General features: G+C 43.5%; 1 protein-coding gene across 1 annotated transcript in view; it reads left to right on the top strand.

The window, feature by feature from the left end:
• LOC126141067 (glutamate receptor ionotropic, kainate 2) overlaps nt 1-19,936 on the top strand; it is a 766,326-nt gene that overhangs the window by 624,671 nt on the left and 121,719 nt on the right. The window contains exons 12-13 of the mRNA XM_049915243.1: nt 6,023-6,226; nt 16,625-16,729. Of these exons, the coding sequence (XP_049771200.1) occupies nt 6,023-6,226; nt 16,625-16,729 (309 nt within the window). The remainder of the gene's footprint in view (nt 1-6,022; nt 6,227-16,624; nt 16,730-19,936) is intronic.

Genomic DNA, 19,936 nt, shown 5'->3' with positions numbered 1-19,936 from the left:
CTCCTGGGGTATCAGCGAGGACCATTCGCAACCGTCTCCATGAAGCTGGGCTACGGTCCCGCACACCGTTAGGCCGTCTTCCGCTCACGCCCCAACATCGTGCAGCCCGCCTCCAGTGGTGTCGCGACAGGCGTGAATGGAGGGACGAATGGAGACGTGTAGTCTTCAGCGATGAGAGTAGCTTCTGCCTTGGTGCCAATGATGGTCGTATGCGTGTTTGGCGCCGTGCAGGTGAGCGCCACAATCAGGACTGCATACGACCGAGGCACACAGGGCCAACACCCGGCATCATGGTGTGGGGAGCGATCTCCTACACTGGCCATACACCACTGGTGATCGTCGAGGGGACACTGAATAGTGCACGGTACATCCAAACCGTCATCGAACCCATCGTTCTACCATTCCTAGACCGGCAAGGGAACTTGCTGTTCCAACAGGACAATGCACGTCAGCATGTATCCCGTGCCACCCAACGTGCTCTAGAATGTGTAAGTCAACTACGCTGGCCAGCAAGATCTCCGGATCTGTCCCCCATTGAGCATGTTTGGGACTGGATGAAGCGTCGTCTCACGCGGTCTGCACGTCCAGCACGAACGCTGGTCCAACTGAGGCGCCAGGTGGAAATGGCATGGCAAGCCGTTCCACAGGACTACATCCAGCATCTCTACGATCGTCTCCATGGGAGAATAGCAGCCTGCATTGCTGCGAAAGGTGGATATACACTGTACTAGTGCCGACATTGTGCATGCTCTGTTGCCTGTGTCTATGTGCCTGTGGTTCTGTCAGTGTGATCATGTGATGTATCTGACCCCAGGAATGTGTCAATAAAGTTTCCCCTTCCTGGGACAATGAATTCACGGTGTTCTTATTTCAATTTCCAGGAGTGTATTTGGTAGGATTCTGGATGTGTAAGGCACCACAAGTCAATGCGCAGCCCAAACGGTTCCCATAATTTAAGGGGCCGTGGTGTGTAGGCGTGGAGCTGGCACGCTATAGCGACCCAAATATGCTCCATTGTATTCAGATCCGGTGAATTTGTTGGCAAGAGATTAACATGATGTCAGTTTTGCTCATCAAACTACACTGGCATGATTCTCGCTTTGTGATATGGTCACTTATTCTGCTGCAGGTGACATCGGGGAAGAATTGAAGCATTAAGGGATACAGGTAATCCGTAATAATGTTCATTTAGCACGTAGTTACCATGGTGCCTCCCATTACTACCACAGCTCATGTGAATGTCCTCCACGGCTTAATAATGTGGGAAGAGCCTGAATTAGTGGTATGGTACATGTTTCGAGCAGCCATCTTCGCGATATGTGGTATCCGGACACCACCATCGACCTGCTGTACCAAGAAACGAAATTAATCACCATGTAACATGTTTCCATTGGGTCATGGTCCCACTTCGACGATTCCATACTGGCTGCATTCGTAATCTACGACGCCGTTGTGTCGGCAGGGGAATATGTGTCATCTACTGCAAATCGCCATATTTAAGTGTCCACAGAACGATGTTCTTCGGATAACTTGTGCTGGCAACAACAATGCACTTCCTCACCAGATCTGCCATGGTTTTACTGAGTCGGCAAGCCTCTGAACTCCAAGCTCTGCGATGGCTGCCGATGTTCTACAGGTTGTCGACATTTATAGTTTCACTGTGTTCAGACACTATCGTAGGCGCTGAAGACACGAGCACGTTATTGGCTGAACAGGTACACCGCGCGCCAGAAAAATCCGTCCTTTGCCAAAATCGCTTATGTTATATCTTTGCTAGCATGATTCCATCCAGTGCTCTGGAGAGACACAGCAGTGTTACTCTTGGCGTCATGCTGTAGGAATCCGTCTGGTATGACTTCATGTCACGACTGGTAGTGACTGAGACACGTCTAACGGCACAACTATACGTTCCAGACATCCTGCGTCCTCATATTTTACCTCTCAAGTGACAGTATCGTGGTGCCACTTTTCAACAGGACAATGTTCGTCCACAAATGGCACGTGTATCTGTCAACTGACTACCTAATGTTGGACTACTCCCAGTCCAACAAGAAACCCAGACCTTTCCCCGATAGAACACGTGTGAGAGCACTTCGGACATCAGCTCCAGCTCCATCCCTGTGTCAGCACCCATGATTTCAAGGAAGATTTACAGTGGGCCAGATTGTCACAGGAGAGGACACAATGGCCTTATGAGACCCTTCCCTATAGAATCAGTGCATGAAACCTCGCCAGAAGGGGAACAAGCTCATACTGATAAATGGGCTCGCACTACCAACTTCTTTGTAAATTTGACTCGATTTTGAAATCACTGAAATAGCATCACATGCCCTCTGAACCCGTGAGGTTTCACTTCGTTACCTCCTCCCATTCTAGATGCTTAGCTCTCTTTGTTACGTAGGGCATTCTCAGCAATATTAAGAATCGATGTGAAATGGGTCCACCTCTGTTGCTTAGAGGTCAGCGTGTTTGATTGCTGTTTGTGGGAACCAGTTTCGATTCCCGTAACTCCCAGGGGTATTCCCTTCGTGGGTGATTTGGAACGGTATGCACTCAGTCGCCTGATAGCAACTGATGGGCCGCGTGAATCAGAATATGCGGTTGTAATTTGTAGAAAGAGAACAACGGCTGGTGTAGCTGTGTACTAACCCTTTGTCCCTCCATACCGCAACCAAATAACACCACTGACGGTTTTGATTGGTCAAAATGCGGGGCTAGATATGGAAAACAACAACAATGCAAAATCAGTATAAGGGCAGGTGAATGGAATACGTTATATTCATTGGAAGGGTTAGCTCATATTATTGATCTTCTGTAATGGTAGTTCCATGCAAGATGCTAGCGCGAGGAATTACAGAGTACTGTTCCAGAATTCTGAGTGGTTAGCAGTCACGCATGACAGTAGAGGTCGCAGAGGGACCTCAACTGGGAATTTCTGCAATATAGAAGACGCAGTTCTCTAGAAACCGTGTTACGTAAATTTAGAGAACCTGTATTTGGAGAATACGACTATTATGTGTTGGTCATTGTATACCTAGCTTAGGGATCATGAGAATGCAACACGCGAGATTAGGTCACGTACGGGGGCATACAGACTGTTATTCGCCCCTCACTCATTACGCAAGCTGAATGGAACAGGATATCGCTTATGTAGGTACGAAGGCCCCTCGACATTCACCGAACTGCGACACCGAGTTTATAGGTAGATGAAGCTTTACTGCACAGTTGATGCGTGTCTGTTGGCTACGCACAATAGGAACAGATGACACCCTGTTGATATTCCAGGTAATTAGGCCATTCGCAGGCACCTGTTTTCACTTCCACATTCAGCCGTACATACGCGTCTGCAAGGGTTTCAGGCAGGGACCAAGTAGGGACACTTTCCCAGTACTGTGATTTGGAGAATGGACTTCGTATTTATTACAAAATTCTCTCGCATTTCTAACGAAGATTGTATGCGTTTATACTAAACCGAAGATATATTATTGCCGAACACAATGGGAAGTGAAACTTCACACTCCGCTGCAGAGTGAAAATCTCATTCTGGACAATGGGAAGTATTATGGTTTTCTGTTTTTCTTTTTTTTATGTTTTCGTCAGTTCCCTCCAATGCTTTCACTTTCAGTACTATACATCTATTATTTTTTGTAGCTATCCAGCAGTATTTTCTTATTTGTTCTTACTTTTCTTCCTGTTTCAAATTTAAGTTTTGGATGACAACCTACAGTTATTGCTAAAAGGACAAATAAGTTTCATGTGAATAAGTCGCTGAACAACCTGGATGTAATCACAAAGGAATGTAATTGATAGCTGAATCAAAATGGTGGCATTCGATTCATATTAATAATACAAAATTACGTGCTTACGATTTACTATTGAAAAATGCTTACCATTCCACACGATAAATACACACACGCTCATACGAAGTGTGTTGAAAAAATAAGAGGAATTCTTTAATATTTTTATTTATTCGTCTACTTCAGCGTTATCTTCCTAAACACAAAGGACTTTAAGACATTGGCTGCAAGTAGGGATTGAGGTAAATCAATGAGGAAAGCTGGGGACTTGTGCCGGAGCGGGATTCGATTTACTAGGCAGACGCTGTGACCACTACGCTATCCGGCCACAGTGGTTGTATTAACTGCAAGGACAACCTAGCACGCCTCCCGTCAGAGCAAAATTCTCAACTTATCCATACACTAGGCCAGGCAGCTATTCTTTGCGGATGCACACCGGGCTCGAACGCTTACGGGGATCGGCGAAATGCCGCGAATAATGAGGATATGGGCAAGCGCCATTTACATTCGTAGTGTGTGGCAAGATGAGAATTTAGATCTGACGGGATGCGTACTAGGGTTGCCCGTGCAGTTCTCATAGCCACTGTGGCCGGATGGCATAGTGATCAGAGGATCTGCCAAGTAAGCAGCAGACCCGCGTTCGAATTTCCGCTCCGGCGCAAGTTTTCAACTTTCCCCATTGATTTACATCAATGCCCACTTGCAGCCAATATCTTAATTCCTCTGTGTTTAATTCATAATTTTTACTGGATTAAAAACTGTGTACAGGGTGAAAAGTATTTAAACCGACAAACTCTGTGAGGTTGTAGGGGACATCAAAACAAATATTTTTCCCTAATGTTATTTTTTCCTATGAGGATTATTTAAACCGGTGGAGGCTGTATTGCGCTCTTCAGTTGTTAGAGGCCGTATTACGATCTTTAGTTGCTAGAGGGCGTATTACGCTCTCCAGTTGTAGGCAACTGTTGTCCACCAGTGTAGTAGTGCATTGTCTCTGTTTACTAATGGAGCGATACACCTCGAGTGAGTACACTGATGCGGTTGGTGCGTACTACGTAGCGCACCACTACGGACGAGCCGCACAGCGGATTGATCAACAACAAGTGCGGTTCTTCGTTAATGTGTGAGTCGGTGTTGTTGGGGACTGTTTAATTGGGCCGTATCTGCTACCTAGGCCATTAAATGGCAGGCACCATTACAATTTTCCTGCCAGAGCATTTCAAGACTTGCTGGAAGACGTCCAGCTCCCTATAAGACAACGCTTGTGGTTCCAACATGACGGGGCGCCAGCACACTTCAGTCGTCGTGTGCGTCGATTCCTGGACCGACAGTTCCCAAAAACGTGGATTGGCAGAGGTTGTCTTTACCATGACCTGCTCGATCCCCAGGTATGTCCCCTCTGGACTTTTTAGTGTGGGGAGAGATGCGCAACCTTGTTTACACAACTCCTGTTGCATCAGAAGAGGATCTGGTAGCTCGGATAGTAGTAGCAGCAGCAGGAACAATTCAAGATACTCCTGGGGTTTTTGCCTGTGTCAGACGGAACATGATCCGACGGTGTAAACTTTGTTTACATCTCAATGGAGGCATTTTTTGAAAATCTACTGTAATTCAAATTGGGTTGTGTTAATGTGTTGTATCTTGGTCACAAAAAAATGGAAAAGTGTTTGTTGGTTTAATTAATTTGCCGCCAGAGAAATCTTCCTCTACCGGTTTAAATACTCCTCATAGGAAAAAATGACATTAGAGAAAAATATTTGTTTCGATGTCCCCTGCAACCTCCCAGAGTCTGTCAGTTTAAATTCTTTTCACCCTGTATGTTCTTATGACATGTCCGGAAGAGCAGACACCTTGTGTATAATGTTATGCCCTCCGAAACAATCCACACTTCGTATTTAATCACCTATTTGCCCCAGATTTGGGATTTTTCACATGAAGGCTTGTAATGCGTATCACAACGTCCGGCAACAGCTTTCTACGGCAACGTTGTACGCGCCGACTGCTATCACAGTATTCCCTCGGGGTTCGGCGAAGTCCCCGTTCCGTTTCCTTCCACTGTTGACACACTCCGAAGCGAGTCCACTCGCAGCGCACAGCACCGCCCGTAGAACCGATTCCAGTCCCGCACTGCCGCCACGGTGCTTCCCCTTTTGTGACGACACAAGCGGACCCGTAGAGTAACGATAGACCGTAGCGGCAGCGGCTAGAGCGGGCGGCGTCCACAGGAGACGCCGTACGTGATGCTGCGGCCGCAGCCCAACCTGACGGGGAACGCGCGCTACGAGGGCTTCTGCATCGACCTGCTGCGAGAGATCGCCGCCATGGTCGGCTTCGAGTACCGCATCGAGCTGGTGCCGGACGGCAAGTACGGCGTCTACGACCTGGAGACGGGCGAGTGGAACGGCATCGTGCGCCAGCTCATGGACAAGGTCTGTGTGGCGCCGCCCCGCCGCTTGCGCGCTGCCTAGTCGCACTAGCTGGCACGACGCCCACTCACTCGGCACAGTAGCGCGCAGCTAAGCCAGTCTAAGCTGTAACGCACTCTGTAACGCATGCTAGTGCTGACATGTAATACGCACAGTAGGCAAAATAAAACTGGCCCAGGAAATATTTCACACACTTTAAGATAGGCGAATTGACTTACATCATCCACTGGCGGAGCACATGATGTAAGTAATATTGTCTAACTTAAGGTTCATGATATATTTGTCCGGACCAGTTCTCTTTTGTGCACCCTGTATTATTCTATATTTTAATATGACCCCATACAATTGTGTCACAGTATTATGATCATCTTAGGAGCTAAATAAAAAATTAGAATCATTGTGCTGCAATCTGCCATTCTCGAGCATACCCGTACTAGATGAAAACTTAATACCGGAATGAGACTCGAACTCGGCACCTTTGCCTCTCGGGGGCAACCCAAGCATGATTGAAAACCTCTACTCACAGCTGTATTCCCGATCTCAGCTCCTACTTTTCAAACGTCACTGAAGCTCTCTTGCGAAACTTCCCGGACTAGCACTCCTGGGAGAAAGGATATTGCGGAGACATGGCTAAGCCACAGCCTGGGGGATGGTTCCGGAATGGAACTTTCACTCCCCAGCGGGGTGTGCGCTGATATGCCTGCAAGCTAGCATCGCAAAAATGTTCGGGCTCACATGCGGTTACTCTTAGTCGAAATGTCGTGGTTCAAACTCGTCTAGTGTTTCTAGACACTTTTGACCCTTTGGTTAAATTGTCTGGCTGATGGCAAGTTTGCGAAATACAAAGTTAATATAACATATACATATAGTAACGGTAATAATAATATGGGGAACTAAATTGACGACCTATAAATGATGTAGGCCACACAGTAGCGATTTGGTTAGGATAATGTTTATTTAGAAAGCAGGCTAATAGTGAAAGTGGTCGTATTTAGAGTTACTGTTACACTCCATTTGACACAGTTCGATCATTCACAATCTCATCGCGAAATACAAGTCCAATACTCCACCTCGTTACCTTCGTGAAAAGTTAAGAGTTCACACCAGGCGTGCGGCTGCTCACCGCTCAGAGACTAAGTTCCGTGATACCACACAACGCGAAATTTTCTAAGTTGTTTCACTTCCTAGCTACCTAAAGACAGACCGTCCGCTTTCGCGTCTCAATCCGAACTGTCCCTCTCTGCCCGTCCCCGGCCGCGTTTTCCCGCTTGCCAAACATCCCCGCTCAACTGACTAGGGCAGTTCCCTTTCCTGAAGCCATCCATCTGATTGGCTACAGCTTATTCTACATTATTTGACATTTTAACATACATAATCAATCAAAACTTAAGCACTTTCAGGTTCTAAATAAAGTAACAATAATATCTACGTTAAATTCTTTTACATCAAACCAATACAATTTCCTTCTTAATTTTAAATGTCACTGGTTGTAGCCTTGCACCAATGTTCTTTCTCATAAATAAATAAAGAAGAAAAGAAATTATTATGCACTAAACCTTACAACAAATATTCTATTACCTAAGGATTCAATAAAGTGTCATGCTGTCATCGTCCAGTGTGTTTCGTGTGGAGGAAATGATGATCTGATTCTTAACTGTAAATACTGATAATATAAATTTACTATATCTTTTAAACAAAAAAGTTACAGAGTCGATGTGTACAAAGTGTGTCATTTTAATGATGCGCTTCTGTATGAAATGTCGATCGTTAAGCTCGTCCAAGGAGTTCAGATTTTAGCATTCAGGTCTTTGTTAGAAGACTTGTTAAGTTCACTTTAACAATAAATGCTAAACATTTATAGATATGAACAAAATACAAGTTTTATTGGGCTTACCATGAAAATTTATTAAGGATGGTAGATTAAAGTTACTGTGTCTTCACTCCCTGAATTACTACATATTTAAAAAGTTTTCATAAATGTTTCCTTGGCCATAAACGGCTTCTACGGGGTTTTCCTATGACGTTGGTTCTCCTGTGTCTTACTCACACACTACAGCGCTTAGGCCTCATTCAGCACAATAGACGCCTGTGAAATTTCCCCATCTCGTGGCGAACCTGCACTCTTTGTGGCACACAGTCTTGGACGATAGGGTTCGTTTCACAATTCTGAAGGCTGACTCTTTCAACCACATATTTAAATGAGATCGAAATACCCGTTAAGTCACATGACACGTCCTGGTAGATAAAACTGTTCGCCGTACCGACAAATTTCCGACAGGACAGACAACACATTTCAGTAAATATGTGAGCGAGGATGGCTCTGGGTACTTTCAGCGTGGAAGCACAACATCTTCCGAACACCTGCGGGACTTAGACAATGCTGTGAACAGTGAGGCTAACGAAATAGCGCGCTACTTGCACGTCACAGGTTGTGAATTTGGGTTGGCTGGGAAGCCAATCTGGCGGTTAAGACAAACGTTCTATAGAAAAGGAGCGTCCGGGTTTGATACCCAGTCCGGGACAGGTACTGAACTTTCGCCACTGATTTATTCCAATACCTGTAGGCCCTTGAAGTCCTAATTTACCCCTGAAGTCCTGATTTATCGTAATCTAGTTTCTTTATGGCCGCTGTATCACCAGTGGTGTCTGTTCTGTTCCACATGTCCGACAGAACAGACACCACATACCACGAAACGCAAGTATCTATCGTAATGTGTGGAAGGTGTTTCTACCGAGAACGACGCTCTTGGCGAAGGATGAACTTCAGTCATACTAACACTGAACACATTCGTACCGAATGACTATCCACGGAAGGAATGTTATTGACCTGTCATTCAAATGATCATAATACTGTGATGTTATATGGATGCTTTGAAAGTTCAGATGCATGAAGTATTCAGATGCATTTAAAACTAACACAGACTACACTTCTCAGTCTTTCAATGTAATGAAAAAGATTGTTGTTAATGCCTAAGAGAGTATTAATTTGCTGCATGGCAGACTAAATGTTGTATGTGCTAAATGTCAGTGCTGTTATACTTTGTCATAATTTATCGTCTGTGTTTTCCCATTATAATCTAAGAGCATAATGACTACGAAGAATGTTTCATAAGAATTATGAATTGATTTAACTTTGAGAAACTAAGAACATCATTAACAGCATTTTTTGCAAGATTATACAAAATCTGCAAGAAATTAGTCAACAAATGATACTACACTTCTAACGTTGTATATTTGACCGTTATGGGTACAAACGAAATGAGCAATTATATAAAATAAACATAGGTCTGGTACTTATGGTGGAAGCATACGTATGTGGTACAAGGGTGATGGTGCAGCGGCACACTTCCGTGTAGCTATTGCTAAATACGTTCCACGAATCTTTGACAACAAGTATTTCGGTCGTGGCTGGCCAATACCATGGCGACCGGGATCTCCTGACTTAAACCCGATAGATATTTTTATGTGGTGATATATAAAAGATTTGTCACGTTCCAGATGTTCTGATGGTGTCTATGAACTCCGTAAACGCATTGTAGGTGGCTTTCACGGCGTTCGGAACACGCCTGGGATTCTTCAACCGTGTGGAAGTCGATGAGGAGACGTTCTGAAGCCAGCCTCCACATGAACTATGGCCATGTAGAGCACTTGTAATGTGTTTGTCATTGAGTGCATATCTACATTTTGGATCCACGGGGACTCTGCTTATAAGGTATTCATATACTGTCGTGAAACGTCGTATATGGGAAACTATTTATTTCTGGACTTACGTTTACTACGAATTATTGCTTGTACCTATAAAAGTCGAACATCCTGTACATCGCAGCAGCACTAGCTACACATGGTGCATTACAGTAAGTTACTTTTTATAGAATTTTTACTATGCTTCCACAACGCTCTCGGACTTTGCCTTCGATATTTTTGTTTACACAATGGTCAGCAGTTCTTGGGGAAATCTCCAAGTATTAATTCACAGCAATCGGAATGACATTCCCTAGTTTGCCAATGACACTTGAAAGTGTGTCTTGATACAGCAAACACATTTCATTTCGAGAACGTATGATTGAAAGAGTCGAACTGTCAAAATGTCCGACCTTTTTTTATTTACTAATCCAACATATTTCTTCTTTTGGAGTACCTTAGTAAAAGTAGCACGTAAAGTGGTTTCTAACCACATAGTTACAAGGCATGTAACAGATAATATAAAACGGAATAAGTATTTTTATTTACATCGCATAGTAGTTTCGTAATAGTCCCAAAACACTACATGAAACGGCGATAAATTACAGACGTGTGTACGTGTTACAGGTCAGTAACAAATTTGGAACACTTTTCATGGTATCATACCGTCATGTTCATATTCGGGTCTTCATTATTTATATATCTCCTACAAATGCAGAGACGAAACTCCAAAACTGCATAAACAAGCTTGTTTAACTTTCGAAATTCATAGGATTATCTGCGTGACCTCTAAACCATTTACTGGTCATTACTCAATCCATGACCAGCACAATCATTCCCATAAACCACATGCCGTTGAATCGTCTGGAAAAGCTGTAATACTGGCCAGTACTCAGAACAGAATAAGAAATACGTAATCAAATTCTTGCCTTGTAGCAGCTTTACGAGTTTCGTTGCTCCCGTATTGCAATTTCCTTGAAACATACTTTTCATGGCTTACTTATGCAAATAATATTATCGCGTGAGAAACAAAGGAATATTATCATTCCGTACATTGTTCTTGATGTCTCTATACAAACGACTGATGTCTGTGCATAATTCGTCGCTCCCAGTTCCCGCCTTTCTCTTCGAACATATGTCGCATGAAAATCTCTTCCTGCGTCTTGCTTGGCTGCACAAAATATTAATATTATTTGTTACTCTTCTCATACACTCGGAGGGTGTGTTGGTCTGGTTGTTATATAGCGGAAAACACTATTATTCTTGTCAGTACCAGGAGCAATAGCATGAGGGACTGAATTAATATTTGCGAAATTGCTTACGATCACGGTTTCTCCCTCCCCCCCCCCCCCCCTCTCTCTCTCTCTCTCTATCTGATTCAATGTTCGTTAGAGAACAACAAGTATTGGCCCGAACATTTACGAAACCATTTAACTACATTGGGCAATAATCACAGTAACTTTTACAAAGGAGAACGCCATTGAAAAATGAGCAACTAAATGAAATAATGCATCGCGAGCGAATACATCTCTGTGTGAGATGACTTAATTACTGCAACATAAAAACCTATTAACTCAAACATGATTGCAAGATATGGGTAAATCTGCGAAGGACTGGGTTATCAGGCACGGTGAGGTGAGAGAAATTACGAGCGTGAACAACCGGCTGGAATTATTTGTTCAAATATGCTGTTGGTCGTAATCAAAATTGCACCACGCAATACCTAGCCTTAAATTATTGAAATTGGTAGAGTTTGTTTTTCGATCAGTCAAGCCCACAAGGCGCGTGAAGATAAAAACCATACAAAATTTAGGAAAAAAATCAGTTAGCTCGACACTCAAAAATACTTATATGTAACACTCTGTTCACATGCATGGAAACCTGAGCTGAAATAATTGTATGAAGATACCTGCTCTTTGTTGGAGTGGTTGCGACCGACTAGCTCCCTAGTGGGTGAGGCCATAAGGCCCTATTCACAAAGAAAATGATAAAAGAATTTAACAATAAACTAAATAAAATGAATAGGCAAAAGCACACCTTGATGTAAAGTCCAGCGTACACTAATTGTACTGAAGGCATCATTTAACTTGGCACACTCGGTTGGTCTGAAGTGAGTTTGAGGGTCCGAACCATTGAATTTACGTGAAAAATTACTAAAATTGGAGATAGCAACTTAACTCTAATAGAAATAGGCCTCAAAAAGAACAATAAGTGTAATCTGCCTCATTCTGATACTTCACCATTCTACTTCACTGAGGTGACCGCAGTCCGTCCATTCCCTTATCAAGAAGGAATTCCAATGAAGAAAGTGGTGGAGAATTGCCAACTGTTCTTGAGCTAGGAATTTGAAGGAGATGGGGAGGTCGCCTTATCAACAATGTGAGCCAACCCAGACTCAACACTCTCCACTATGTGTATCTCTGACTTTTGAACTTACTCGTTGCCAAACATTCGCCCCACGTATTAAGTTGGTAGCGAAACACAAATAACACATTCATCTCTGAACTAACTCTGCTCTTCTCACGAAATCACACAAGCAAATCAGTCACACAACTAACATTTTAAGAAAAGGGAAAACATGGAAGTGCAGCAGAAAGTAAAGTCACACAGCTGTGTCCATTCCTTCTGAAAAAACTCTCCATACATGTACTAGTTATAAACATGACCAATGTTACAATGATACTAAGAACACTATGTATGATCAGTGAAGGAAATGGGATGGTACTAACAGTAGCGTCTTCGCAACATCAATTTAGCATCTTCGATTATATTTAATTGTTTCTTGTTTTTAATTGGCGAAGATATAAACATCCGCTAAGTTCCAGTCTGGATGGGGGGACTATTAGCACCTCCTGTCGCTATAACCTCTCACTGCTTTACGCAGCAAGTTATTTGCACTCCACCTTTGTGCAAGTGGCACTTCTTTCTGTACATCTTCCTGCGCTCACCCACGCTCATTTTAACTCTGATGTCACACGACAATCACACTCTTCATCGGCTTAACGCAGTGTCGTTTTAATTATCACCGCGAAAAAATTAATTTATTTAATTTGTTTTCGTTTTCAGGTACATGTCTGCAGTCGTGGTGCCCTTAGACATGACCGTCCAACATTACTGTAACAAGTCGCTAGAAGGACAAAATACACTGTACGAAAGAAAAAGACGCACCTCAAACGAACTATCCGAATGAAACGGAGACCGTTAGGTGTGATGTACACGTACAGGGAAACAAACGATTAAAACTTCAGAAAAACTGGATGATTTATTCAAGAGAAAGATCTTGACAAATTGAGCAAGTCCATAACGCGTCGGTCCACCTCTCTCTCTTATGCAAGCATTGATTGATAGAGTTGATAGACGTCCTTCTCAGGGATATCATGCCAAATTCTGTCCAACTGACGCATCAGATCGTCACCTGACACACCCAATTTGAGAAGCTCTTTCTCATAATTAAATCATCCAATTTTTCTGAAATTTTAATAATTTATTTGTCTGTAAATGTACACTGCATTTACTGATATCCGTCCCATTCGGATAATTCCTTTGTGGTGCGTCGCCTTTTTTTCTTAGAACGTATTTACCGTAGTAAAAACGGCAGCCCAGAGATTACATGGAGTGTCGTGGAGAAAATCTTTTTCATCAGAATCGTATATGCTGCAGCTGTGTAAAACCAATCCAAACGGCTAAAGAAGTCTTCTCTGCTGGACTGCGACATTTCCTTTGTTGCCGAAAACGATTTACAGCACGATACTTGGCTTTAGTAGCGTTTATGTACCATTCTGTTCGGCTCCTGTATAGAAGTACCGTTGAATTGCGGCCATGCACTGTAGACATGTAGTTGCAAACAAAAATTAATGAAAACTGTTTGATTTTTCGATGTGATATAAGTTCAAGATAAAACGTCGTGCAAGTCCATTGCATTGGGCGCCACGTAAACGTTCGTTCTGTTCGTGCGTGGTGAATTTCTAGTAATACCTGTCGGATCCGTAGCGATGTTACCGTGATTTTTGCGCTCCCCGTACCTGTTGAGCGCCTGTGACGTTATTGTGCTACATCCGCTCCAACCAATCCTTCAGACCCACTTACAATCCAATGTACACTGCAGTATAGTTTCTGCAATTGTCTGTTCAGCGCAGGGTGGGGTGCAGTATTCATTTACACTCACTAATTCCGAGAAATACTGTACGTATTTGCTGAGAGACTTATTACATTGTTTTAATTGCTCTATGATAGATCACACGATGCAGCCGGTCTGCCAGTATGTTGTTACTCATTTCATACTCCCTAATTTTACGAGTGTTGCGAACACTCGAATGGCTGTGTCAGTGGATTGACTTTCACTGACGAACATGTCTGCACTTCCTTGAAACTCCGCATTAAACTATTAAATTAAAATTAATACCTACATCAAAAAAAGTTTTGATCACTTCGGTTCCGAGAGTTCCGGAACCTGTACAAAAATTTGAAATAGAGATCAACATAAACATCATTTCCGCCCTTTTTATTGCTCATGAAAACCACACATTGCATGTTGTGCCACCATACAGCGAGACGTTCAGAGGTGGTTGCCCAGATTGCTGTACACAGAGGTACCTCTAATACACAGTAGTACGTCTTCTTGCATTGATGCATGCCTGTATTCGCGTGGCATACCATCCAGAAGTTCATTAAGGCACTGTTGGTCCAGATTGTCCCACTCCTTAAAGGCGATTCGGCGTAGGACCCTCAGAGTGGTTGCTGGGTCACGTCATTCATAAACAGCCCTTTTCAATCTATCCCAGGCATGTTCGATAGGGTTCATGTCTCGAAAACATGGTCGCCACTCTAGTCGAGCGATGTTGCTATCCTGAAGGAAGTCATTCACAAGATGTGCACGATGGGGGCGCTAATTGTCGTCCATGAAGATGTATGCCTCGCCAATATGCTGCGATGTGGTTGCAGTATCGGTCAGAGGATGGCATTCATTTATCGTACAGCCGTTACGTTGCCTTCCATGACTACCAGCGGCGTACGTCGGCCACACATAATGCCACCCCAAAACAGCAGAGAACCTTCACCTTGCTGCACTCGCTGGACAGTGTGCCTAAGGCGCTCAGCCTGAACTGGTTGCCTCCAAACAAGTCTCCGACGATTGTCTGGTTGAAGGCATATGCGAGACTCATCAGTGAAGAGAACGTGATGTCAATCCTGAGCGGTCCATTCGTCATGTTGTTAGGCCCATCTGTACTGCACTGCATGGTGTCGTGGTTGCAAAGATGGACCTCGCCATGGACGTCCGTAGTGAAGTTGCGCCTCATGCAGCCTATTGCTCACAGTTTGAGTCGTAACACGACGTCCTGCGGCTACACGAAAAGCATTATTCAACATAATGGCATGGCTGTCAGGGTTCCTCCGAGCCACAATGCGTAGGTAGTGGTCATCCACTGCAGTAGTAGCCTTTGGGCTGCCTGAGCGAGGCATGTCATCGACAGTTCCTGGCTCTCTGTATCACCTCCATGTCCAAACGAACATCTCTTTGATTCACTCCGTGACACCTGGACACTTTCCTTGTTGAGAGTCCTTCCTGGCAAAAAGTAACAATGCGGACACGATCGAACTGCGGTATTGACCGTCTAGGCATGGTTGAACTACAGACAACGCGAGCCGTGTATCTCCTTCCTGGTGAGTGACTGGAACTGATCGGCTTTCGGACACTCTCTGTCTAATAGGCCTTGCTCATTCATGGTTATTTACATCTTTCGGCGGGTTTAGTGACATATTTGAACAGTCAAAGGGTCTGTGTTTGTGATACAATATCCACGGCCAATGTCTATCTTCAGGAGTTCTGGGAACCGTGGTGGTGCAAAACTTTTTTTGATGTGTTTAGTTTTGCGACTGAGTGATTTTTAGAACGTAGGATTCATACCGAACTTACGCTTCACTCACACCTTTTCATTCACCATAAATTTATACGATGTCTCACCAGCGTTATAAGCGTCTCGGTCTTTAGTCATCTAGTCTAGACTAGATTGGTACTGTCACTGTCCAAAGATACACTCAACTGCCGCCACGCACCTACTTAACTAAGACTATCACTGCGCATGTGCGCTGATCCTTAACAATAGTGATATCATTGTTGCAAGGTAGCAGCAACTTTAAACTGAGTTTAACAAAATTACATCGTACATAAATGACGCTAAATACGCGATGAAAAAGCAATGATATTAAAAGGTATAAAGATTTCTTTGTTTTTTAACTTACAGTTTCCATCTATGACGAAAATAATAAAATAATTGTCTACGTTAGCTCTGATATGCTGGCGGACTGCAGAATGGCAATGTTCAACGAAACCCAATGCATACAAGTATAGCGCGATTTACTCCACGGTGATTACCGACTAAACAATTTACAAGTGGCAATAAAATCCATGTCATTTTCATTTTTACTGGTTATACACTGACAAAACCAGAAGCTCCATCCCTGATTGACAGAAGGAGATTCAGTAAGTCTGTCTTTTAATATCATTTTCAGAGATTCAAACAGACCTCAGTGCCGCTGATATCGTGTAAAATAGTTACAACGTTTCCAAGTTAAGCTGTGAATAAAAAAAATCCATATTTTATGAAAAACCCCATTACACCGCCCAAATTTCACGCTATACACACAAGACACACAGTTATACAAGTAGTGTTGAAATGATGTGATAGCTAGGTTGAACTAAACTACGAAAACTCTTTGCAGAAAGCAGATCTGGCAGTTGGCTCGATGACCATCAACTACGCCAGGGAGAGCGTCATAGACTTCACGAAGCCGTTCATGAACCTTGGCATCAGCATCCTTTTCAAGGTATGTCTTGTGCTTGTATCTCAGTCAACAAAACTCCTGCAGAGAAAAGGTTGGAACAGTGTGTAATTAGGCTTTAATCTGAGTAAAAATGCAAATCCTGTGAAAAAGGTGAACCGAAAGCCACAACAAAGTTTCATATGCTTTTCATATTTTCTTGATTAAGTAACAGGTAATCTCGGCTCACAATTGGAGCTGCATTCCTGGACGGCCGTTTAGCACAACATTCATCGTCTTTTGCAGTTGAAAGTAAAATTTGTGTAATATAGGAAACAATAAAAAGAAAGGCAAAGTAATGTGTGGCCATATCCACACACAAACAATATTTTTTGATCAGCCCAAAGAACACTGTGAAATATACAATGCACGACTCAAATCATTATAACGCGAGCGTGATGTAATTCTCTTCAGCTCCTCGCACTTCCCTTAAAATTCGAGCTCCGTTGTTATGAATCCATCTAATAAATCGGTTGCTTCAGGCGAAAACTGCGTTATTCGTCGCCAAAACCTAAACCACATGTAATAACATCTAACATAACCGACACTTCCGGCCACAACACAAAACTGCATCAAATGATCCATCAATTCACATATCAATCCATTTACTGATATTTATTTTTAACGTTTCTTCGTCTGATCCAAGTTTTCGCATCTGATTTCTCTTTCAGAAGTTTTCCCCAGCTTCACTAACATGTACTGGAAGTGAGAACCACATCTGATTCGCAGTAGCATAATGGTTTTTTTTGGGGGGGGGGGGGGGAGGGGTTGTTGGTACAGGAAAAACGAACAAAATCGGTTTGTAGGAAATTTTATGTAGTTAAATTTTGTAACGAGGTTTTCGCTAGAGTCCGTTGTTTTCGAGATATTAAAGGAAAACTTACAAAAGTGGACTTCAAACGCCTCCCCATTCCCACACTCGGTCCCTACCGGTCAGTATTTATAGTATGTTATTCATGGCACTCCCATCTACCACTGAACAAAAATTTGCGACTGCACAAATTGTTTCCTAGATTCAATCTTTTTTGTCGTCATTGACCGACCTAATTACGTCACAAGTTTAGTAGAGCAGTTAAAAATTGTAAATTTGGTGTTTGCATGAATTTTACCTAACAATTTCGTGAATTTGAATAGCGTAAAATGAACAGTTACATCGTTGTATTCGTCAGGCCTTCTAACCACGAAACTGCAGTGCTTGTAAAGGTTGACCTTGGATGGAATTGTCAACGTAATCAGTTTTAGGGTAACAAATGTTTTTTTTCCTTTTATTGCCCTTCACACGCACTTTTAACTTAATAATGTTAAGGAAATACCCGACTATTCCGGTGGCGTAATAGCGACCAAAATAGAGACCAAAAAAGGTCGAATATCAGAAACAGTTCGTGTTGTCGGAAACTTTTGTGCAATGGTAGGAGCAATAAAATAATGTCGTGTGACGAGGGCCTCCCGTCGGGTAGACAGTAGGAGTGAGCGTCGCGAACAAACGATATACTACAAATCCTAGCAGGCGAGGTATGAGAGTGGGGGTAGAGGTGCGGCTGACGGTCATTTTTGTACGTTTTTCTTAAACAACCCGAAAAATGTGGCCTCCCAGTCTAAAACTACATTAAATATCCTTCAGAAAGGTTCTGTCATTTTCTTCTGTAGGATTAATACTTTGCGCAAAGTGAGCAAAAGAATATGAGAATCTCGCTTGTCGTTTTTGATGACTGGATATAACATTGTGGGTTGCACAAAACGACGTCTGTATTGGCAGCTGACTCACCAGGTAAGCATCCCAGTGGCGTTCTCTTTGATTTTTGTTTTGGTATTTTTCTTATGATTTTTGGTTTTATGTATTTTTAGCCGTTCCGACCCCTTTCGACCCAGTTCAAACCTCAGCATTACAAACATGAAACCAGAACAGGCAATCTGTGTGACCCTGCCAATGTCATCTGGATGGAATGCACTACCTCTATAACTGACCATCAGAATAACTTAAACTTACATTATATTTAATTTGATTTACAAGATACATGTTAATTCTGACGCTGGGCTTGTCTGACGCTATGGGAATTACGTCAAGAGCCACTAGAATAAGAGCAGCATCCTCTGCTGAAGGAGGCGCCAATGGCGGTGGCACTTGGGAAATCGTGGCAACACTTACTCACTGAGGGAGCAAGATGTTTCATTGCGTCTGTGTTACCGTCACTGTACAGAACAAAAACAAGCCGATATTACACTTATAAAAACAGAACACGTTGAACGACTAGAAACAAAAAATAGTTCAAATGGCTCTGAGCACTATGCGACTTCTGAGGTCATCAGTCGCCTAGAACTTAGACCTAATTAAACCTAACTAACCTAAGGACATCACACACATCCATGCCCGAGGCAGGATTCGAACCTGCGACCGTAGCGGTCACGCGGTTCCAGACTGAAGCGCCTTTAACCGCACGGCCACACCGGCCGGCGACTAGAAACAGGACGTACTTATTCATAGGTCACGTACATTAGTATGATCTGCAGAAATGATTAGCATTTAAACCATGTCGGTCCCCGGGTTCATGGTCAATATCGGTATCGCGGCGCAACACCACCTACCGATAAATGTGCCTGTGGCTCTCGTTGTCGCTATAAATCGAAGGTAATGGATCAGTGTGACTAGAGCAGACCTGCAGGATGCCTCTCAGACGTATGCGCGAACCGTACAGTCAAGTCAGTGGGTCTGAAAGAGAGTGTATTATTGGCATGGGAGAATGAGATGCATCGATCAGGGAAATTGGTGCTCATGTAGGGCCAAGTGTTACGGCAGTGCGACGGGTGTGTGCAGAATGGTTCACGGAAGGTTGTAGAACACGACAAGCTGGGTCAGGTCGCACAGACCGCCCCCGAGAACATCAACACCTCGTATGAATGGCACTGCAGAACAGATCTGCATCCCCGCGGCTTTGGCGCGACAGTGGAACAATGTCACACATCGTACGCTTTCAGGGGTGAAAGTACGTTGCCGTTTATTACGACTTGGGTTGCATGCGCGTCGTCCACTGCTCCACCTACCATTGACGAATATGCAGAAAAGTGATAGACGGCAATGGTGTATGGAAAGACGACACTGGGGAGAGGTATGTCATCAAATAGCGTATTCGGACGAATGTAGGCTCTGTTTGTTTGATAATGATGGCAGCATTTTGGTTCGCGGCAGATAGGGGAAAGGCATCACAGTGACTACTT

Source organism: Schistocerca cancellata, chromosome 1 (assembly GCF_023864275.1).
Source record: "Schistocerca cancellata isolate TAMUIC-IGC-003103 chromosome 1, iqSchCanc2.1, whole genome shotgun sequence".
Classification (NCBI taxonomy): domain Eukaryota; kingdom Metazoa; phylum Arthropoda; class Insecta; order Orthoptera; family Acrididae; genus Schistocerca; species Schistocerca cancellata.
The sequence above is the reverse complement of the archived record's forward strand: the minus strand, read 5'-3'. Positions and strand labels throughout refer to the sequence as shown.